General features: G+C 41.8%; 2 protein-coding genes across 9 annotated transcripts in view; both read left to right on the forward strand.

The window, feature by feature from the left end:
* Window positions 1-24,568, forward strand: part of DAB1 (DAB adaptor protein 1) — a 1,119,086-nt gene that overhangs the window by 452,643 nt on the left and 641,875 nt on the right. The window lies entirely within an intron of this gene.
* On the forward strand, window positions 190-4,462 carry LOC116646979 (small nuclear ribonucleoprotein G-like). Its single transcript, XM_032428079.1, has one exon. The coding sequence runs from the start codon at window positions 2,873-2,875 to the stop codon at window positions 3,059-3,061; it is 189 nt and encodes a 62-aa protein (XP_032283970.1). The 5' UTR covers window positions 190-2,872; the 3' UTR covers window positions 3,062-4,462.

The raw sequence follows: 24,568 nt of genomic DNA on the forward strand, positions 1-24,568 counted from the left end.
CTTCCTTCCTTCCTTCCTTCCTTCCTTCCTTCCTTCCTTCCTTCCTTCCTTCCTTCCTTCCTTCCTTCCTTCAGGAGTGCACATGAGTGTTGGTGGGGAGACAGAGAATCCTAAGCAGGCTTCATGCTCAGCATGGAGCCTGACGTGGATCTCGATCCCATGACCCTGAGATCATGACCTGAGCCAAAATCAAGAGTTGGATGCTTAACTGACTGTGCCACCCAGTCACCCCTCTTGCCCTTTAATTTCTATAGCAGAGTATGTAGAGTAGGGATCATGACTCATATCGCCCTCTGGGTCAACAGGCCACTGAAATTAGAATGTAATAATATATGGAATGGAGGCTGTGCACATTTGGAAGTGTATGCCTAAGCCATAAGGGGCAGGGGCTACTCAACTCCACCTAATTTTTGCCAGACTTGACTAGGGACCTGGTGTTGCCAAGTCTCCCTACTTTTCAAAAGAACCTGGAAATCTGGATTTAACTTTTATGCAACACCCTGATTTTTAAATCTTAACAATTAATTCAATTCTTCAAATTCTTAAATGCAGGTAATGACCCATTAGTCACCAGCTTTTGGCCCCTAGTATTATAATGTAAGAAGCATAGTTGAAATCATCACGTCTAACTGTGTGACTCTGAGCATGCCTCTTAACCTCTCTGAGCCTTAATTTTATTGACTATCAAACAGTACAGAAGATGGCATATTAAGTGCCAGGCTTACTGTCTCATACCAAGTAGATACACCATAGATAATAATTCACTCCCTTCTGTTCAATCCCCTAACCATAGCGTTTCAATCATGTATACATCTGATTCCAGAGAGGAATATTCAGTTTATTACAAGACCAGTGACTTCTGGAACATCAGCTTGCCTTTGTCCTGTAAATGATCAAGTCACAAGAGCTTACAGTGTATTCTTACCCTGTTTTGTTGAAAGCCATTTCCCCAAAATGCATTTTATGTGGGCAATGAGTCTCTATTCATGCACAATTTCACATGAAAAGATTTGCCCTTTTCATCGTACGCATGGCTTGAATCGGCCAGCCTGCGTGAAAATATTTCCATTCATTAGCATGCCAAATGATGTCACTGGCCTGGAACTTGGGTGGATATTGCATGGACTCATAGACTCCTAGCACTCTAAGGATTCTCGGAGGAGACCATCTCGTCCACCCTTCCACGCAATGGCCCTTTCGATGCAGCTTAAAACAGCACCGGAAGGTGGTGAGGGCTCACTATTCTGGGAAGCCGCCCTGGCCACTCTAGTTATTGAAAATCTCTTCCTTGTATCACATTTAAATCTGAATTCTAGTAACCTCTTCCCATTGGTTCAGATCTACCCTCCGGCAACACTGGGAGTAAGTTTAGTCATGGCACAACACGCTATATTGTTAAATAATCATAACGGCAAGAACTTACATAACAATGTCAGGACTGTTCTTGACATTTTATAGGTATTTACTTAGTTAACATTCACAAAAACTATAAATCAGGTAATGAAGCATTCCCATTTACAGAGTGAGGAAATGTGAGGCACAAAGCAATTAAATGACATGCCTAGGGTCTCACGGCTGATAAAAGAGAGAGGCAGGAAGGAAACCAGGGCAGTCTGTCCTCCATGTGCTTAGGGCCTACCTCCTCCTGCCCCTCCGCAAAAGGACACCAGCACCAAGGTTACTGCAGGACCAAGGACTCTGATGTCACCCAGAGCAGATTTACATCCTGTCTCTGCCACTTCCTCTCAGAGCAGACTTGGGCAACCTTCTTAACATCTCCGGCGTTTAAATGAGAGGTATGCCACCTCTCAGTGGTCTTCGGAGTCGAATCTCTGTAAATTGTCTAGAGCAGAGCCTGGCAAGCAGTGGACATGCAAAGGGTTTTTGCTGAGTAAATGGCACTTATCAAGACCCCAGACAGCGCATCACCTGGTCTTTCATCTTTCCTTCCATGGCCAGCATTCCGAGAGTCCTCTTCATACTAACTGCTCACTCCTCTTTGGGCACTCTCCATTTTCCTCTGTCACTTTCAGTATGAAGGATATTTTGGGGTGGCCTTGCCTACCTCAGAATACAGTGGTATTCTCACTAGTTTAACAGCCCATTCCCATCACTGCCGCTAAGACTGTGCGAATACACTTCTCTCTCAAGCATCTATTCTCCAGGTTCTACACTGGGAACTGAGGATAAATAAATGAATTAAAACAAGAACTCTGCTGTAAGAACCTAGGGTAGCGTAGAATTGATGGTATAAAGAGTTGTGGAAAGGGTAAAAAGGGAGTGTGAAGAAGGGAAGACAGCTCTACCCAGGGCAGGTTGAGACATAGAACATTTTTGAACAAGGAAGGGAAGGGAAAGGAAAGAAGGGAAGAGAATGTACGATTTAGAACCTTGGAAAAACCTACATCTCAAAAAACAAACCTTAAAATGATGACATAAACTCATGGTAGGATATCCAAAAGCTCTTAAAATGAGTTATAGGGAAATTCATAAATATGACAAAGACTCTAATATATAAAGGATAAGATTGGTAAATTCTACCACTTCAAAATTTCAAATGAATGTATTGCAAAAATAAAAACACAAAAAGCCAATGTGTAGCAAAGGTTGCTGGTTATGAGATCACCCACACACTTGAAGATACTTTCGTCATATATAACAAAGGACAAGTATCTAGGGAAATGCTAAACCAGTAAGTGGAAGAAAAAACTATATAGAAAAATAAGGAAAAGAAATGCACAGGCAATTCACATAAGAGTAATCATAAATGCTTGATTAAACATATCTGCAACCTTAGTAATCAATTTGGGGAATTCAAGTTGAAATAAGAATGAGAAAGATAGGGCATCTTTGAGCTCGCCGAGTAGACACCATGAGCAAAGCTCACCCTCCCGAGTTGAAAAAATTTATGGACAAGAAATTGTCATTGAAATTAAATGGTGGCAGACATGTCCAAGGAATATTGCGGGGGTTCGATCCATTTATGAATCTTGTGATAGATGAATGTGTGGAGATGGCAACTAGTGGGCAACAGAACAATATTAGAATGGTGGTAATATGAGGAAATAGTATCATCATGTTAGAAGCCTTGGAGCTAGTATAAACAATGGGTGTGTTCATCAGAAGAAATCAACTGCTTCCACATGTCCCCTCCATAGTACCTGTTTTACTACAATATAAAAATCAGGTCATGTGCATTTTCATATCGAACTTTTTTGTTAAATAAACTTTTATAATAGTCAAAAAAAAAGAATGAGAAAGATAATTTCTCACCTATCAGACTAGCAAACATTTAAAGGTATGACAAGATCAAAAGTTGGTGAAGGAATGAAGGAAAATTATTATGCTTGTCATGAATTTCTGATGAAATATACATTGATAATATGCTTACAAAGAGTAGTTTGGCTCTCTGAGTGTATACATTCCCTATGACCGAGTAATTCTGATACACATGCATATGTACATACACTTCCAGACACACTCTAGAGAATATTGTGGACATGTGCACAAAGAGATATATACCAGAAAATTCATTGCAATTCTATTTATAATGGAAAAAACTATAAACCCTCCACATGCCCATTATTTGAGGAATGGAGGACTTAAGAAGAACAAGCTAATGATGAGATCTGAAGCACATAATTTAAGTGAAAAGGTATGCAGGATTATATTTAGTATATATACAGTATGATTTCAGTCATGGAAATCTTTTTAGAAACCCACACAAATATTAAACAATACTATGTTGTTCATACATAAACTGTGTTCCAAAAATAGACTGGAAAAGATACTTAATCCATGAAGTAGTAGCCACTAGAGAGGGAAGAGATGAAACTCACAAACAAGAGTGAGAGGGGACTTTAATTTTATCTGAAACGTTTGATTTTTTTATTAAAAAAAGATTTAAGGCAGTTGTGGCAAAATGTTAATAATTATCCATTATTGGTGGTGGGCTCATGGATATTTGTTATAATTCATTGTCACTTTTGCTACTTTTATAATCGTCTTCAAAATTTAAATACAATCCCAGGAGAAGAGCTACTTTTAAAGTCTTGAATGAGTCATTTTGATGAGTGAGGGTGGGGTGCACGTCAGAGTTTCCCTGGGTTTCTTCCCTCAGAATGGCCCTAAGAAAAGTAGCACAACAATCCAAGTAATCTCTGATTATAAGGTTACAACCCTCCCAGGAACCAATCACATAATTTACTTTTTGCTAAAAATCAAATATAAATATGAAGCAAAAGAAAATTCTGTATTTGTGTATTCAGACTCAGATATTTATTGTTTGTTGAAAGTTTAAATGAATTTGAGGGGCACCTGGATGGCTCAGTCATTTAAGCATCCAACTCTTTTTTTTTTTTAATCACATTTTCTTTTAAACATCCAACTCTCAATTTAGGCTGGGGTCATTGTCTCAGGGTCGTGAGATGGAGCCCCATGTTAGGCTCTGTGCTGAGCATGGAACCTGCTTCAGATTCATTCTCTCTCTCCCTCTGCCCTCCCCCCTCCACTTCTGCTCTCTCTCACTAAAAAAAAAAAAAAAAGAAAGAAAGAAAAAGAAAAGAAAAAAAAAACAACTTTCAACAAACATTGGTGAGCACCTTCCCCGGGGGCAGGCACTATGCTAGAAGGAAGGTACCCATAGATAAACAACTTTCTTGGGAGTAGAGCACCAAAGTTGCATTTTACTGGGTGCATACCCTTACTTCCAGATTTCTCCCCGACGTCACCTTCATAAGTATGCCCCGCAAAAACACTGAGAAGGAGGTATTATTATCCCCAATCTATAAATTAATATATTGACAGTGAGCCAGCCCAAGGTCATCGTCAATTAGTGAGTGGCAGCTTTTATTCTCAGACTCACGTTTTCTGACATGAGGTTCCACGTTGCTAGAGCAGACATTGGATGTTCTCAGAAAAGTGAGATTGAGATCTCTTTTGAGATGCACAGTATTCTGTAAAAAGCAAAACTTTCCAACCTTTGCTTTTGTTCTTGAAACTGAGAAATAAAATTGTGAGTGGAACTAATAGTCTTTGGATGGCCGGCCTGCCTACCATTTAGTTTGCGTTCCCACTGGGCAGGAACCATGTCATTGGCCGTGGTTTGCTCTGTGCTGAGGGCATGGATGCTCAGATGGAGAGTGCCCTCAGAGCATGCCTTGCACCTGCCAGTGACAAATTGTCAAGTGGGAGGTCTGTGAGCACCTAATTGTCTCTTGTTCCTTCAGAGGACACATACCCCCTCATGCAGAGAGCCCAAGGAGCGAGGTGCTGAGGTGCATAAGATGTAAGGTCCAGGCTCCCAATGTTACGGTTTCTTTACAGCTCCCTTTGTGACTTTAGCCAGAGTGGGCTTTCTGATCCTTAAAACTCCTACATTTAAAATGCCAGTTCTTAGATTACCAGTATATTGATGGGACTAAGTGAATAGAATGTGCTGGATAACAAAATAATTGTTGAACTTTTTCAGATGGTCTTTCTTGATCCCCAAGGCCATCCTGTGAGGTACAAAGGAAAATTCCTAAAACCTCCATTTCGCAGAGGAGACTCAGAGAGGTTACCGAGCACTCTGGTAAGCGGCTCTCTGGTCAGTGAGAGAGATTTTCAGGCTAAAGAGTACACATGAGCCTTGACAGACTATCTACCGGTTATTATTCTAGCAGCCTTCCAAAGTTGCCAAGTGGTTTCCTCTTCTTTTTCTGAGTCAGGTGAGGCTCAGCCTCACACCTGCGGGCTCTGCTCACTTTCTCCAGATGGGAATACCTGCGCGCGCACACACACACACACACACACACACACACACACAGGTGTAGCTGCAGGAGGACCTCTGGCAAGGTGCCCTATGTGTTAAGGCCTCTCTTCACTCAGGACAGCATGAACAACTGGAGCGCTTGTAAACACTGAGTCCACATTGTGGAATGAGTTGTTTCTATGTCACCAATAACTGATAGGTGCACCGATGAATGCACATTCACATCCTCACGTATATAGTGGCACACAATACAAGCTCATAGCGATAGCATACTTGGGGTGTTACCTCCCCACTGATGCTCCCCTGTTTCCACACCATCATGCTTGTGGTTCTCTCTGCCTCCATTGCCATCCTGGGTCACCTTGTCATTTCATCCCACTATCCTTGTCTAAATCCTCCTGCTCCTTCACATCACTCCCCCAGAAAGCCTTTCTAGCCCTCCCCCCTCTAGATTCAGGCAGTCCCCCACATGCTCCCAGAGAGCCTCCTCTTTCTTCTGTGGTGTGTAGCTCATCGCATGCATAATTAGTGTCATTGTCTGTGCTGGGGACAGAGCCGTGGGCCTGGGATAGCCTGAGTTTCTCAAGAACATAGGCCTATACACAGAATCAGGTTCCTGCCCTCAGGGCAGTTCTACCAGCCCCCTCCCCCACATCGGGCATGGACCGCCCTCCTCATGTCAGCATCGTCAGGAGAATGGTGTGGAGCCCAATGCAGCTGCGTGGTCCCCTCCCCTCATATCCCGCTGACGCCAGCCAGAGTTAGGGTGACTTCACTGGTTTTTCATTAGTCCCTAGCCTGTCGATCCTGCATTTTGATAGAAAACAATTTTCCCTAGATTCATTGTTAATATTGTTCATAAAATACCATGCTATCTATTTTTATATCTTTATTTTATATCCCACCACCTACTTGTTTCCACACCTCCACAATAAGAGAGCTGGAGAATATAAATCTCCAAGGTTCTTCCCAGGCTAATGTTCTGAGTCTGTGGAATGTCCCCTTAGTGGGTTGAGGAGCCAGAAGAATTATCCCCCGCTTTAAGTGGCTATCGTCTGAGAGCCATAGAAGCAGCCTAAATGAAGACTATTTACTGTATACTGAAGATTCCAGTTTACTTATTTTTCTTCCCTTCCAACCTGCTCCAGGTGGTTGAACCTCCACCCCCACGGGCCTCGTAGAGGATTAGTGCTCCTGCAGAGATCCCATGCATATTACTTGATGAAAGCTGTTACACGGGAAAGTTAGCAATGATTAGAAGCTGTTTGCCTTCACTTCATCTTATTGCAGATTATATTTGTATATTAACTTAATAATTCCCTGATTACCAAGGAGTTCAAGTGAGGTTCTCACTCTCCTCCATCCTCATTAGCCTTGTCCAGCTGAGCTCGTGCCAGCCTGAACCATCATGACAGTGTCTCACTCAGCAGCAGGAGTGAGAATGATTCGTTCTGGGAACCCTGTCTCTGTTGCTGTAAACTATTTGCATACCATGCGGATTTGCACAGACCTAGCTGATGCCGGGTCCCAGAAGCTGTCTGCTTTCACCACCCCCCCTTATCTGAGAAGTGGCTGTGCATTATTCAGTAAATGGCCCCATCTGAGGAATTGACATCACTTCCTCATGAAACAGAATTTAAATTTAGACATTTTGAGAGGCAACGTAGCACAGTGGTTGGGGTACATATCCTTGGGACAAGCGAGCTATGTTATAAGCTAGTGGGTGACTTTGTTAGAGTTACTTAAGCTTTCAAAGCCTCAGATGACTTATCTATAAAGTCAGAATAATAATAGGGCTCACTCATAGGAACATTATGAGGATAAAATGAAATATGTATAAAGTGTATATCAATATATGTGAATTTTCATTATTGTTAATATTAAATAGTATCTGTGAAAGAATAGCAGAGAGGCAAGAGAAAGGTTTATCTTATGAATAAGGAAATAAAGCTAGGCGAGGAGAAGTGACTTCATCGCCTCCTTATCAAGCACTTACCATGGACCAGTCCCTCAACATCAAAAATCCGATGTCCAACACCAGTCTCTGCCCCTCAGACAGTAACAAGTAGCTCTTAACTACTGTGGAATCAGAGAAGCCTTCCCAGAGGAAGTGTTGGCTGAATTGTCTTCATGAATCATCCTTTAATACCCCACTTCAGTCCTTAAAACCACACCTAACATCTCCTCCATGAAACCCTCCTTTATTCCCTTCTCCCTGTCCAGTGCATAATTGATCATTTTCTCCTCTATTTAATTTGTACTTGGTCTGCGTTCACACATTTGCATATAAAATGCACATAAAAACTGGAGATTTTTAAATTCTTTTTCGGTTGTTTCTATCACTAGCACATAGCCTGGTGTCTAGGACATAGCGAAGGCAATCATAATTGCTGACTGAATCTCTAACATGCTTCCTGTGCATAGGAACTGCTCTAAGTACTATATTTATATCAACTTGACCTCCTGGCAACTCAGTGAAGGTGCTAAGACTTAGTGATTTGCCCTAAATTGCTCAACAGCCAGGATTTGAATCCAACCCTTGATCCTAACCATAATGCAATAACTCTCCGCAGAGGTTTGCTGAAATTGACACAGTAATGGTTATCAAGTGCTAGGCGCTTTACGTGTATTCTCATGTAATTTTCACAATACTATTCTGATCCTCATAAATGTTTAAGCTGAGGCCTAGCATGTTTATGTACCTTGCCCAAGGATGCATGGCTAGTAAGTGGCTGGAGCTGAAATCCAAGCCTGTGGCTAGAGCCTGAAATCTTACCTATGACCCTAATAGTCCCTAAAGTGTGATGTGGGAATCGGGACTACTATGTGAGGATATTTTTATGTGGTTCATGGTTTATTTTAATAGTTACGTGTCTGTTTTAATGTGCACCACAAATAGTATGACTAGAATCTTAGCCCCATGGTTTTATTGGTGTAAATGCTGAACAGGAGCCTAGAGTGCCTATGGAGGTACTAGAGTGTGTCATCTGTAAAATTAAGTGAATGGTAATGCAGTTAGATAATGGGTGTGAGAGGCTGGTGCATAGATGGCTGAAGTTTGGGAAGCTCTGTATTATGATTCCCTGCCTCCCCAACATGTGGAAGGGACAGTGACAGAGACATGAGAACACTCCAGAATGTGAAAATAGCAAAGGTGTGAAGTCAAGAAAACACTTATTAAGTTTCACACAGGGTACTGTCTGGATTTGTCTGCCTGGAACTTTGAACTTTATTCTATAGAAAATGGAGAGCCTTCAACGATTTAGGACCAGAGGTGAACATGACATTGTCTATTAATATTCGTCTCTTAAAGTCATTGTGTGTTTATTATCCATCTGAATTTATAATAGCTTAACAATATATCTATGTGTAAATACCAATGAATAAACACTCACAAATATGCATTTGCTGCTAGCCCCCTAAACACAGTGCTCAGAGACACTGCTATAAAATCCGAACCATGATGATGTACGCCTTGACCTGCATGTGGGATGCAGGGCCCACCTCTACCCGGCACCTATGCATTTTACAAATTAGGGCATTATCCTCCTTTTAGAAGTTGCTTCTAACTGCCAAGAGTGGTAGTCTTGCATCTTTCTCTATTTGAAATTGTAAAACTAATTGAACAATTCATTGAATCTAATGGCTTTAAAAAAATCAATAATTGCCTCCCATTATTGATATAGTGGAAACGCATGGAAGAAATTATCCAATATAGAAATAAGCCAGTTAAAATAAATAATTCAATAAGCTGCCTGGCAATCTATTCAAATTTTGAACTTGAACGATGACATGGAGTTTCTTAAGTATAAATAATGAAAGAAATATATTCAGTGCTGCCAGGGTGTGGACTAAAGCTATGGGCAGCCAAGATGCCAGTTCCTGGCATTTACCCCACTACTCATGGTTTTGTGGTCAGTAAATAGGTTGTTGGCTGTAAGGTGTCCACGTGGGGAAAGTGTATGAATACTGGCTCCCAATTAGTGTGGTTAGCATTTGAGATCAGAGGATGGCAGTACTAATATGTTCCTCAAATATATCTAGTAATTTACAAAGCACTTTTACATCTAGCCACGTGTAGCTATCAGCCACCTCGATATTTTGCAAATGGGAAAACTAAGGGCTAGTAATATGAATTGACAGTATGTAGTCCTATTGCTAGTCCATACAAGAACTAAAATTATAACACAGGTTTTTAAATTTTTGTCCATTGCTCCATTTACTAGTATTACTAACTTTGACTTTTTATTCCCTCCTACATTCAAAAGAATATGCAGAACTCGAGTGCCTCTTTTCTGTCCAAGGACCCTCCAGTTAAGAAAGGATCTGTTGTTTGGTCAAGGTCACACGGCTCAAACAGATTAGAGCTAGGATTTGAACATGGCTCTTTGGACTCCCGGTTCGGGGCATCTTTTTATACTCTTGGCAGTTAGAAGCAACTTCTAACTCCTCAGCTTTTAGTGTATCCCTTCCCAAGGCAAGAAGGTGAGGTAACCAGGGAGAACACAATCGCTGGCGGAGAACCAGAGGTGTTTCGAAGCAGAGCCTGGAACCTGGGACTGAGGAGGACTTTCAGCCGGATACTTTGGGTGACCTGGTTCCGAATCATCAGGGCTGGAGGCAGATGTGTGCAGATGCTGGTAGCTGACAGAAACCTAGGTCCTGATGTCATGAAGACAAAAATCGTAACAGGACTCTGAGGGGAAGATAAAATGGAATGATAGGATTCCCCTTCCCTGCTGGTCTTTCTCCATTACCTCAGATTCTCAAAATGATCACATCACAGGCCGTGTCTGCAAGAAAGAAAAAACAGCACAAGGGGTGGTCCAGTGTGAGCTGCAGTTCAGGACACTCAGAGAGCCTTTCACTCATTTTTCTTGTCCACCATTGCATCCCATATGTACAAGCTGAAGCTAAATATAGCACTTAGGTTGTACCAGGCATTGCTCTAAGTGATTAGGAATATTAACTCAATCCTCACGATAACCTGTGGGTAGACACTTTTATTATAACTGTTTAACAGACAAGGAAATTAGGACATAGAGCTTTTATTCATTCATTCATTCATTCATTCATTCATTTTGGAGCCGACTCCATGCCCAACATGGTTCTTGAACACATGACCTCGTGATCGAGAGTTAGGAAAATTGGGGACATAGAAAGAGTAAGTGGCTCATGTAAGGAACCACAGTGGGCAAACAAGGATTCAATGGAATGCAGGCCCAGAGGCTCTAGAACCCATATTCTAAAATGCCATGCTACCCGCCTGTCCTCAGTAGTCTATGCTCGCCACTTGAGATCTGGTCTCCACCCTTGCACATGGCGCTGTGCCACCGAACTCGGTGGCGGGGGCGGGGGAGGGCGCTGCATCAACGGGTCCCCTGGCCTTCTGGCTTCTGGTCGGGTTTGGCCAATGGAAAGCACCAGCAGGCAATCAGATGGAAGGAGATGGGTTAGGGCGGTTAGTCTCCTGGCTCCCTCCCTGCCAAGGCCACAGTTTCCTCTACTTGAGACCATACCTCCTATTGAAAAGCCCTCTCCAATAGCTACCACACCTACCACTATCTTCCTCCTGCTTCTGAGCCATGCTTCTTCCACTTGGCCCCTCAGGCTTGAAGGTGGTATAGTCTCTGCCACTGTTCATGAGCCTGAGTGCTTCACCATCCCTTGTAAGGGTTCCCTTACCCATATCCATACCTATATAAATGGTCTCCTCTTTACACTTCCCTCAATTTACTGCATGGGAATGAACCATGCTGGGCCCCTGACTATTTTGGTTTTTTGATTTTTTGTTTTTTTTTTGTTTTTTTGTTTCTATTATGCTCAGTTAGCCACTGTATAGTACATAATTAGTTTTTGATGTAGTGTTCGGTGACTCATTAGTTAAGAATAATACCCAGTGCTCACCACAGCATGTGCCCTCCTCAATACCCCTCCCCCACCCTCCACCCCTCTGAAACCCCCAGATTGTTTCTTTGAACTAAACCAACCAGTTGTTTCATTCTCCATAGGAAATCTAAACTCAAGCATCTAACTACCTGTTTCATGCAGTGTTGCTTGCACAAGGCTAGCCCTCAGTAAATATGTGTTGGATAGAGAAAAGGAAGGGAGAAGGAAGGAGGGAGAGGTGGAGGGAAGGACAGAAAATTGGGAAGGGCAGAATTAAAGGCCCCATAGAGAAAGTTTGAACACCCATCTACCACACTTCACCTGGATGAGTCATTTCCTTTCCTTACAAATAATCATAACTTGGGTCACAAAGCTCTATGACATGTTATTCTACTTTTAGCATATATGCTGGTATGCCCACTTTACAGTTCATAACACTGATCCCCAGAGAGATGAAATAATTTGTGTTTAGTTCACATGTCAATGAAGTATCAGAGCCTGGACTTAGCCCAGAAATTTTGATTCCAAATCGAATCCATTTTCCTCTCTCAAGCTGCAATTTCTGAGAATTGGGTTTCTCCCTCGTGACAATGACCCAGATCTTCAGGAAGTCAGACCCACCTTGGGGAAACATCTGCCTCTTCCCCACAGCTTCGGTCATAATGGGAATTTGACTTAGGGTCCTTCCCATCACCACTGAGTTCTGCCTCTTTGGGTTTTCTCCTTGCTCTCGGGCTCGCCCGAACACCACTCTTAACCGAACCTTTGGAGGGGGACAAAAACAATTCAGATGCTGAGAAACACATTGGTTCTGTCTGGTTCCTTCCATCTCAGTCTTCCAAGGTAGCCTGAGAACCGTTTTTATAAGCAGCATCCAGCAATCGATGTAGAGAGGTACTAATGCATTTTTCTGATAGCTCACTTTGAAAAATGTAAGTCTTTTTTTAAAAACTTAGATACTGATATTTGTACAGATGGGTGGCATTTGAATGTATCACCATGAAGTCCCCTGAGGACTTGGAAGGTCCCTCTGAGAAATGTTTATTTGAGAATCAAAAAGGCCATCACTTCTCCACATCCCATTGATTTCATTCTCCTGGAGGTACATCAATCCTGGGCCCAGAGAGTGCCTTTAAAGTCGACTGGAAATACCGGTTGTTAAGAAGCCACATTTTTTTCTGATGGGGGAAAATTTATGTCTTTAAATATTTAACATTCTAAATAAGTGGCCAAAAAATGAATCGTAGAAGCAGCTATTTATGTGAACAAAGGTTTAAGATGTAAGATTGGATGGGTTATTTTGGACTAAACCAAGGAGTGGCTTCATTTTCTGTAGAGAGTCTCAAATCAGGAATTTGAAGAGGGAAATAACTGGAAGGAGAGCACCTCTAGCCCAAAAGACTACATTCCCTCTTTTGTCTCCTCCACTCCACAGCATGCTTCTTTCAAGAGAAGCAGTTTGTCTTTGCTTGGTTTCCTGTCCTTATGTCTAATGTACTATTTAACATGTAGTCAGGACTTCTTAAATCATTACTGAATGATTAACTCACTGGTTAAACGAATGGTTCATAAAGTCTCTTATTTTTTTCACCAAATCCTCAAAATTCCAGTAAGATGAGCAGGGGCAGGAATTATTCTTACTCTTCTTTTATAGATGTAGAAATTGAGACCCTGATACATACTGGGTCTTGCCCAAAGTCACACAGCGAAGTAACAGCAGAGCTGGGAGTAAAATCTTGCTCTTCTAATGAAAAGGTTGGTAGTCTTTCTAATTCCTTGACCTGGTCTCCCTTCTTATCCTTTGTTTTTTAGCTTTCATGTGGTCTACGGACTTAGACATTGGAATGGAAATGGCATTTGGAAACTGAAAGAGTGAAAACAAAGCTATTCCTCGGTAGAAACCATGAAATCCCCAAATGAAATGGGAGGCATTGAATTCCCTGATACAGAGATCAATGTAATAGAAGAGAAGTGAATGACAGATATGAAATTAATGGCATTTAAATTTATGCAGTTACAATAGAAAACAATTCTTCTGGAATGCCTTCCTGAGCCTTTGATACGTAGTGGTAATTAAAAGAGCTCCTTTAAATCATTTATTATAATTATGTTTTAAATGATCCAGTCCTGAATATAGCCGGCATTTTGTTGTTTACTGGTAACTGGTGACATTTGGAATTGACTAGACATTTGCAATAACTGACTACTTTTCATATATAGAGAACAGAACTGCCTCTTGCAATTGAATCGGAAAAGCATACCAGATCCCCAGTGGACCCCTCACTTTCTACTCTGCCTCAGTGATCCGATACACTCCCTGGGCAAAAAGAATCAGCAAGAGTTAAACAAAGGTAGGACTGAAGATCAGGCACATTTTGCGACTTTCAGAGGCAAGAGGTTTTATGAAAAAGTGGCGAACTGATTACATGCTTTAGTTGTAAGATTTGAACCTCTACAGGTCCAGGCTGATTGTGAGTAAAATTTGCAGAGTTGGCTAAAACTGTGTGCTAATGGTGTAAGGTTAGAAATTCAATCCACAGTCCAGCCATTTTTCTCCCCATATTAGCTATCTGGTATCTTTGCTTAAGGCTTTCTGGCTTACAGTCAAAGAAATTGAGGCTCAGAGAGGTTGAGAGGTTTGTCTAAGGCCACGTAGCTCATGTTGAGTTGGTGGGGGGAGAAATTTTGGCTCTGAGTTAGATGCTTTCACCAGCTGTGCCCCACAGGGTTGTTCTTATTATTGGACAGTGTTTTGCAAGCAATACCACAGTGTGGTACTTGTTGTAAAAGTGTACCCCCATTTGAATGGTGAGGTTCAGAGCAGTAAGGTGGCATTTGCCCAAGGCCACACTTTGAGTGGCAAGGATAGGACTTTGATCCAGGCTCTTGAGTCCAAGTTTAGGACTCTGGATTAAAGCACAGCTTCCTGGCTTAGAGAAGTCAAGTAGGTATATGGCCTGGATCATTAGGGGGCTGGGTGAAGGTCAGTGGGAAGTCACTCCTTCCAGATATAAGGGATGCATCTCAAGGATGCTCACATTTTCTGAACTCTTAAGATGATTTCTGGATCTTTCGTGTTTACTTCCCTTTCCCGAGCTGCTTCTTCCCGAAGCAACTATGGTTTCTCCAACATGCCAAACCCTCCATTTGCTGTCTCCCCCATCCTACTCCCCACTTCCTCCTCCTCACCCTCTCTGCTTTTCTTCTCCTTTGGACTCTAATCCACTTCTGGAAGAGCATGGATTTCCTCTGAATTAGCATTTGGCAAATGACTCAATCTCTGAGCCTCAGGTTCTTCGTTATAAAGGAGTATCTCTAAACTGCTAATATCTAAATAGGAAATTGAGGGTGGATCCCCTAACCTATTTATATTTGTGCCCCTAGAGCCCAATTTGGCTCCTATACATAGTAAATAAGTGACCAAACCCTGTAAGGATTAGATGAGATAAACCACGTGACTGGCCTAGCACAGGTCTTAGCACATCTTAGGTGCATGATTCATTCTTTCATCTTTGGAAAATCCACTGAGGGCCTGCAGCATGCCAGGAGTCGTTAGGCAAATTGCATATAATATTGAATAACACAGCTCAAGATTCCTGTCCTCTTGGAACTTGGGTTCTGGAAGAACAAGACAGACAATAAATAATAAACACACCAAACAAGTAAAGCAGGTAGTAAAAACTGTTGAAAATTTTTTGAAAAAGAGCTGAGAAATGGGAATCAGGAGAGAGGTTGGGGGAGCAGGTTGGAATTTTAAATAGGTGGTCTTGGGCAGCCTTATGGAAAAAGTAACATGAGTTCAATACTTAATTTCCTCATCTTCATCCTTTCTTCTCTCCCTGTCTTCTTCCTCAACCCAAATTCCTCCTCTACAGTGCTCCACTCACTGACAAGATTAGAACATACTAGAGAATGTAGGCCCTCAGTCCTCTTGTCCTTCCTGTAGAACTGGCCACGTAATCTGCAGGGCCCGATGCAAGAGGAAAATCAGGGCCCCTTGTTCAAAAATCATTATAGATTTCATCATGGCAACAGCAGAACATGAAACTGAGTGCAGGGCCCTTCTGCAAAGGGCACATAGTGGCTATTTGTGGCCTACAGAGATCTGCCATGTCACCACTGGAATTGCGTTGACTCAGGCCCAGCCTCTCCTCCCTCTGGCTATGACCCGTGAGGCAGCCTTGCCACCTGCTTTCCCCTGCGCCCATCCTGGCCTGGGAGGCAGCCGCATTTCTCACCGTCCTCCATGGGCTGACCCTGGCCTCTTCTACAGCCCCGCATGGGTGGACCCGATGGATTGTTAAAGCCAGTAGCTGTCCTTAGGAATCAGTAAACCTTCCCACACAGGGCATTTATTTTTTCCAGATTTAATGGCAAGGGAACATAAGTAGGTGGAGGACTTCAGGATTTATTTCCTTCCGATAATCCGAGCACTCTCTCCAGGAGGTGCCATTTACCTGATAAATTGTACCAGTCAGTCTCAGTGCTGATGAGCCTTCAACATGCTCAGGCTGCTGCCCCGTCCCAACACTGCTCTATCTATTCCTGCTCTGCCTAGCCCATAACACTAGATTAACAGAGTCATCTTAAAGGAGCCCAACGCTTCAGCTTACTCTTTTCCTGTACCACCCTTAGCCCGCCCTGCATTTCACGGGTGTGGAGACGGAAGCTTGAGAGCTGACCTGACTTGTACAACATCCCACAGTGATTGTAGTGGGATTTCAACCAGATCTTCTGACTCGAGCACCAGTGTTCTTCCAAATATTGGTCGATGATGTGTGTATTTATCTTGCATATCCCATTTATGCTTCTGCTGAAAGGACATGACTGAAGGATTCTTATTCCAGAACGCACTTCCCCCCTAATGCCCTTATCCTAAAATCACATGAGATCTCAGAGACTAGAGGTGCCAGAATGCAGTTGGTTCCTTGCCCAGGCCCATATTACTCTGAAGAAGCAAAGATAGTTCTCAAACACATACACATCCCAGTCTGAGTAAACAAGAAGGACAGAAATAGAAAAAGGAAAAAAAAAAAAAAACTATGGGAAGTACACTTATGATATCCATCCTCTAGAAATTGGTTCTTTTTTGTACAATTGCTTTAGTATGGTAAAGTACATATTAAAAAATGTATCGTTTTAAGCATTTTTACATGTCTGGTTTTGTGGTATTAAGTACATTCACATTGTTGTGCAATCATCAACACCATCTGTCTCCAGAACTTTTCATTCCAATTTTTTTCTTGAATATGGAATGCTACTGGCTGAAACAGAATGCAGCCCACGATGGTGTTTGCTTCAGTGATATGCCAGTTTAACAAACCCTCACAGGCTGGAAATCAGCACCCTTCCTCATTGAACCCTGAGAGCAGTGAGAACAGAAAGGCCAAGTGGGTTTGCCCCCTACAAATGTAGCCATGATTAGCTAACAGGGTTCCACATTTCTGTATATAGGAAAACAGGTGAAGACAAGACAAGCCAGAGACAAGGACTTGGGAGAAAAGAACAAAAACCCCGCTTTTATGAGCATAGCCTTTCCATTCCTGTCATTCTTACATGGATGCAAAATAGTTCCCCGTATGTATGAGAAAGCTTTGTACTAACTGAGCCAGCCTGGAAGAGGGCTCTGCCCTGTAAGCACTGAGTCTTCTTCAGGAAGAGCAAAATATTCTTCCTGGGTCTGGGAGGGGTCTGAGAACTTAAGAGAGAGACCCAGAGATAGAAGCAGACAAGCACAGATAAATAGCCCGAATGCTCTGAAACAGACATACACTCAGAGTCATACAGCAGGCATGTCAGAAAAAGAAACACCACACACACATGCAACCAAAAATATACATCATCACTGACATTTATTGAATGCTTACTCAGTGCAAGGTGCCGTTCTTAGTGAAGTAAGAGAAGTGCAGAGATTTTAAGGAACTTGCCCACGGTCACACAGCTCATTTGGGGAGCTGCAAGTAGTCCATTTTAATGTGGAATTTAAATGTGTTGAATTAAATTTGTAAAGGCTGTGACTTGAGAATAGAATGAAGATTGTAATATCCATGTCAGAGTTTGGTTTTCATCTAGCAGGGCCATGGGGAGCCATTGAAAGCTCTTAAAGATGGGAGTGACATAATCATTAAAATGATCCCTCTGATGAGGCTGCCTTCAGTGGTTTGGAGGGGGTGGGGTCATCAGTGCTCCTCTCAGGTGGAGAAATTGGTGGGTTGGGAAGGATAACTCAGGTGAGCTGAGTCCCATGGGCCTAAAGCTACTCCTACTCAAAGTAGCCTCAAACCCATCATTTGGCTGCCATCTATCAATGTCAGGTATGATGGACAGCTTTCAGGCCTATTGCTCTGCCCTTTCACCTTCTAGACGATTTTTTCTTACCCATGAATCACACAGGAGCTCTCAAGCTCCCTCATTTCCAAAGGCATGTATGAAATGGCAGTGCAGTGCAAAAGAATGAAAGATATTATTGATTGTATCACATTGGTTACAAGATGCTACAAACTCACTGGGTCCACTTCTCAGGGTATTCAGGGATGGAAAGCAGGCTTCACCTCCACATGCCTAATGTAACCAACGGGTAGTTGCTGCTGGAATACCACACTGAGAAGTTTGAGAGGGTATTCTGCTCAAGTCATGCCGACATCGTTCTGTTGGTTAGGCAAGCCTTTTAAGGGTACAGGGGAGGGAATTGGTAGCACATATGCCAAGTATTTGCCATTATTAGGCTATTGGAATAGGCCTCTTTGGAGTTCTTTTCCGTTCCTAAGGCTGCAGCTTTTCAGGCTGTATGTGGAGCTTGAGTGTACGACCAACTCAGTTCATCAGAACTCAACATACATACAGGAGGCACCTGTTCTGTGCATGGCATATTCGGTTGCTCTGGTCCCTATGTAAAGTGTGAATTATTCCCTGCTTCTGGATGTTTTGCCCATTCCTTTGAGACAATACGGTTGAGAAATGGTGATACTACTTGTGTCTTAGGAAGGCAAAGTTGGTTCTAGAAATTCTGCATATAAAAACTGATCTGGTTTGGGGAGACTTCGCTCCATTGAGAACCTTCAGAAGAGGGTTGGCTAAGGGATCACATAGCCTAGCTTAAAATCCTTTCTTGGGCAAATTATATATCCGGTCTGTGTTTGGTTTATTATTCTTTGTGTTGGGAATATAATAATAGAAGAACATATCTTAACAGTCTACTTCCTTAACCAACTGGCAAGATTAATCAGCATTCCCTCTTCCTTCTATCAGCTGTGACAATGGATGCCCACAGCATGCCCAATGCTGATGGGTAGGAGCCACTCTCTAGTATACCCACTCACTTCTATTGCAAGTGACCAGCTACTAGTCCCAATCACGTGTCCTAAGAGGTTCCTGGTGCTCCTACACTAAGAAGCAGCATGGTGTAACAGCTAAGAGCCTGGATTCAGAACCCAGATTCAGAACTTAGGCTCATATCCTGCTGTGTCATTCACTAGAGTGGCCTTGAGCAGATTACTTACCCTCTCTGTGCTCAGCTTCCTTATTTGTAAAATGAAAAAGATAATCATAACTATCTCATAGGGGTTGTTATGAGGTTTACATGAGTCAATATTTTTAGTGCATTGGAATAGTACTTGGTGAATGCTAAGTGCTAATTACTAAGTTTTTGTAGGAAAATTAAGCATCTAGCACAGAGTGGATTCTTATGTATTAGATCCACCTTTTCTTCTGAATCCAAGCTGGATGGGTTTTTTGTTGTTGTTGTTGTTGTTGTTTTTATAATTTGCTTCTCTGTTCCGAAGAAAACTATACATCGAAAGATGTTGGATATATCAACTCCAGACAATGCACTGATTGTAGGACATGGTCTCTGACTGGCTGGATTCGGGTTCATCGCTCAGCCATTGTTTTCCTTCTGTGAATACATCCTTTGCTGGTGGCATCGCAGGACCCCGCTGGCTACATCTGACAAGGAATTGTTCCTCGAGGACACTGAGTGGGAAAAGAGGGTGGCTACAGGCCAGGAATGAAGAGCTGAGGGAAGGGTGGGGGTGAGGAGTTGACTAGAAAATTGTAACATCAATATTAGCAGACAGGTTAATGAAGGACTGCAATTTGCAGATGCCTATCTCCCACTTTCCCTCCCTTCAAGGGAGCTGGCATATGCTAATCAGGATCATCTAAGCCTGGCCTGGGATCAGCATGAGTGTTGTATCCAAGAAAGGGCTTCAAGTATGGGAGGGTGACCTCCCTACTTTGAACAAATGGCCTTTAAATGTTTGAAATCTCTGTAGGCAAACCATGCACACTAATACAACAAGCAGACAACTGGAAAGACATTGGTCAGAGCCTGAAAAATAGGAGAACACAGGAAAGGAGGAGGGGAAGAGGACGGAAAATAGCTCATATGTATGTACTGTGGGGCAGGCATTCTGCCAAGCATTTGATATTAGCTTATTTAGGCTTCAGTGCAACCCTCTTAGGGAACTATTGATATCCCCATTCTACAGATGAAGAAACATGCCTGGAGTTCCCAACACGGCGCAAGTCACGTGGCAAGGTTAAGCTAAATACCCAGGTCCATCTGACTCCATGTGTTGTGATGTCTTTCTTATACCATACTGCCTTCACAGGATCAATTATAATAATAACAACCCTCAGGGACATTTCCCCATTGTTGTTATTAGAGGGTGAGGGGAGTGGTTAAAAGCTGGGGTGCCAGAGTCAGACCTAAATTCAGTTCCACCTTGACTGCTTACCACCTGTCCCAAGTTCTCTGATCACTGATTTCTCCACTTGTGCGATGGACCTGCCACCACAGAATTGCTTTGAAGAGTGAATGGAATAACGGATAGAGAGAATGGGAGATAATAAAGTGACAGAACAGTGTGCAGTTGTACAGCCTAAGTGCTCAATAAACAGAATATCCTTCCTCTCAGTATTTTTAGATTTATTATTTTTATTGTTGATTCACTTCATCAGCTTAGGTATGCCAGTCTTATCAAGTTGTATAAGTCTGAGCTCCCTGAGGACTGTGAGCCAAAATTAGAGACTCATCAATGTTTAGAGCCTAAGAGAACCTCTCAGAGAGGGAAGATTAATCTCAAAAAAGGGAAGTCATTTGTCCAAGGTCACATAGAATGATAAGTAACACCTGTGATAGTATAACACCTAGCATGCTTCTGGGCATATAGAAAAGACTTTAAGAAATAATTATTCAAGAAATTCTGCTTTAACCTCAGCGTAGCTCATATTTCCCATTCATGACCCGGTGGTATATCTTGTTAGGAGGCCATATCTGAATCTGGGGAAGTGTTTATGGTGGTCTTGGCCCAGCTGCCTCTGGCTTATGGCTTCTCTTTTAACCCCTCAAACCCTGCTTCCATTTTCTCCAGGGCAAGACAAGAAATTAGCAGCTTTATTGGCCCCTGTGAACAGCAGAGCAGTTTTGATGGAGAACAGGGAAGAGTTTGCAATGTTGTGGTTATTTGTGGCATTTCATCAGCCAACAATGTAAATTAAATTAATTAAAAAGCATTGTACATTTTAATTCCAACACTGGATTCACTCAGTGGCCATGGAAATTTTGAATAATGGATAATAGTCGTCTCTAATTTCTCAACATATGTTTTTTCACTTACACAGCTGTGAAAAAAATTATATTTATATTTTTGTTGATGCATAATTTCCAGCCTGAAAACAGAATTCATATTAGCATTAAACTGCCAACAGGTGTCGTTTTTTTTGTTTTTTTGTTTTTTTTTCTTCTTCTCTTTCTGGTGAGCTGGAATAATCCCTTCCTTGGCAGGAAGTCAGTATTTTTTCACAGTCATTTTTGCATCCTTAAGAATGCCTTTAAAATTATTTTCTACTTGACGAAACACATCCTCTCAAGGCTTCATTATTTTCACCCTGGTGTTATCTGATTGAATATTTCAATCACAAAAACTTAGAAGATTTGAGTCATTCCTACTCAACAGTGCATAGAACTACAGCTGGGTATGTTGATAACATTTTGAACGTTTTTTTTTTTTTGCTAAGAAATAGCCATGACTTTAAATGACCCAATGGCATTTTAAGCCTGGATACTGTTTATTTTAGCTATTGATTACGAAGCATCTTTTAGGCATAAGGTAATCAAGTCAAATGCAAATGATTACTACATTCCATTCTAGATGGCCTGTAGAGAAAGAGTAAGTCCCATGAAACCTTGTCAGTTTCTTCAAAAGTACTTTTTTTCTGGTGTACAAAAATTTTTTTTCTTGGAATCCAACAGTTTAAGAATTCAAAGCAAAGTGTAATGGAAGCTAGATAGTTATCCTGAAATTAATCCTCTTCCTTCGGTATTCCTTCCCAGTTAGTATTACATCATCCATCTTTATCTTCACCCCCCCACCACCACATCTGAGACTATTTCTAAAGATCCTTTAACTATTTTCTTGCTCCCCCCACCTTCCCAATCACAGATCTACCCTTGTGGTGGGGTATTCTGTGTAAGGGCACATTTAATTAGACTGTCTTGCTTAGCACCCTACAGTGGCTCTCCCTTGTCCTGGGGAATTCCGGAGATGTACATAAAGTCTTTCATGCATGATCCGGTCCCCTTTACCTCTAACTTCTTTTCCAGTGCCATCCTCGGTTACTAACGTCTTCAAATCTATGTTGCAGCCATGCAGAGCTTCCTGGAGTTCTAGGAACAAATATGTGATTCCATTTCAAGCTTTAGTAACTTTATTCAAGCTATCTCCTCTACCTGGTTGCTCCACGATATACTTAGTCAGACTGGCTTCTTTAAGACCCACCTCAGGGAGCTTCTCCCCAGCAAAGCCTTACCTGTTTTATCACCAGCATCATTATCACCCTGACACCTTTCCACCTACACCGTAGGTAGAGTGGCTTTCCCTTCTGCTCTTTCACACCCATCTTTTGAGATCAAAAGGGAATATGTTAAGACCTTGGGTTCTAGAGCCAGATTTCCTGGGTTCATATCCCAGCTGCCATTTACTGCCATCTCTGTGCTTGATTTGCCCATTATAAAATGGGAGAAATAATTCTACTTACCTGATAGGGTATTTGTGAGAATTAACTGAGACAATATATGTAAAGTACTTAAAACAGTAGCTAGCAGGTTGTACATATATAACTAATGATTGATACAGCTTGATTCTTATCTATTTCATTTCACTGTATTTGTTTAGAGTTTACATCCCTCACTAGACTGAGAGTTCCTTGAAGGCTGGAATGGAATTCTCTCATTTTTGTATCTTGAATGCCTGGTACTGTGCCTGGCATATAACAGGTGCTCAGGAACAGATGTAGGTGGAATGAATGAATAAATCAATGTAGACAGACAATCTGGAAGTTCAGCAAGCAAAAACACCCCCCCCCCCAGTTATATAATGTAGTTATGATGTCCCTGACACTTCTTTTTTTTTTTTAACTAAAATCTCTTCCCCTTTCATGATAACTAGCTAAAACATGGGATGAATGTTTGCTGCACATTTGCAAGAGGGTTTGAGTCCAACATCCACACTCTGGTGTCCTGCCTTGTTCTATTTTACTTTCCTTTGCCATTGCCAAAATGAATATCCATTGATGGGATTTCTAGTATTCATCATATGCAGCCACCAGATGGATCTGAATAGTTTCTCTAACAACCAATTTGCATTTAGACTCTGCTTCCAAAATGCCTTCCCATTATAGCTTCCATTTGCCCTCCATGCACTCCAGTATCTTCCACTCTGTTCTAAAGGCCACACCTCTAATTTTGGAAACCGTGGATTGATTTGGTACAACTGAGCTACACCAAGTCAATACAATTGTCATTTATTGCCAATCATGACTTGCTCATATATTTCAATTTCTACCATGTAATATAACATAATTTTCTTTATAATCATCTTTTGTAGCAATTCCCAAGATATTGTTGCAAGACGGATTTTTTTTTTTTTCCTGTACTGCTCCCAAGGCTTCATCTTTAAGTTGTGTTGCCTAGTGGGCTTTGTCCTTGAGCCAAGATCTTCTTGTTAAGGGTGTGATGCTTATGTGGGGCTCTGTTAGGTTTCATGAACTTAAATGAAGAGTAAGTAATAAATTCATAGAGGAAATTGGGTTAGCATGTGATTAACATCCCGGCTGATGCAGACGGGTGTACCAGTGATGGAAACATGTGCTTGTATCATGATGAAATGCAGATTAGAGGCCCTGGAGCCAACCCAAGGATATCTGCCCAAAACTGTTTCATCTCTGTCAGCTTTAATCTGATCGAAAGAGAGAATGCTTCAATGCAGCGAGAAAAAATGTGAATTCCTAAAATAACCAAGTGGCACTCTGTTTTCCATTTAGAAGCTATTAAAATACTCACTTTTCATTGTGGTACAGTAGAAAGCTTACTGAACTATAACTTAGAGGACCTGAATTCAAATCTCATCTCAGTCACTAACTTATGCTGTGAAATTTTACAGGCCTTAGTTTCTATATCTGTAAAATGAATGTGCTGGGCTAGACTAATGGTTTTCAATAGTTTTTTTCCTTCATAAAACAAGTGACAAATGATATTTGAACACTCCTATGGGCAGCCCGAGGGTTGTGCACAATTATCCATGTACTAGTTATAGCTCCCTTTTCTGCCTGCTCAGGTAAGCATATCAGAAAGCACATGAGTGAGATTGACATTTTAAGATTACCTTGAATGCCATTCTGTCTAATTTATTTTAAAAATTAAAAATCAAATAATTTGGAAGCTTGGGTACATCATTAAATTTTATTTTTTTAAATTTAATTTAATTTTATTATGTTAGTCACCATAAATACATCATTAGTTTTTGATGTAGGGATCCACGATTCACTGTTTTCGTATAACACCAAGTGCTCCATGCAATACATGCCTTCCTTAATACCCACCACCAGGCTAACCCATCCCCCCACCCCCCTCCCCTCTAAAACCCT

Source organism: Phoca vitulina, unplaced genomic scaffold (genome assembly GCF_004348235.1).
Source record: "Phoca vitulina isolate PV1807 unplaced genomic scaffold, GSC_HSeal_1.0 scaffold2, whole genome shotgun sequence".
Lineage (NCBI taxonomy): Eukaryota > Metazoa > Chordata > Mammalia > Carnivora > Phocidae > Phoca > Phoca vitulina.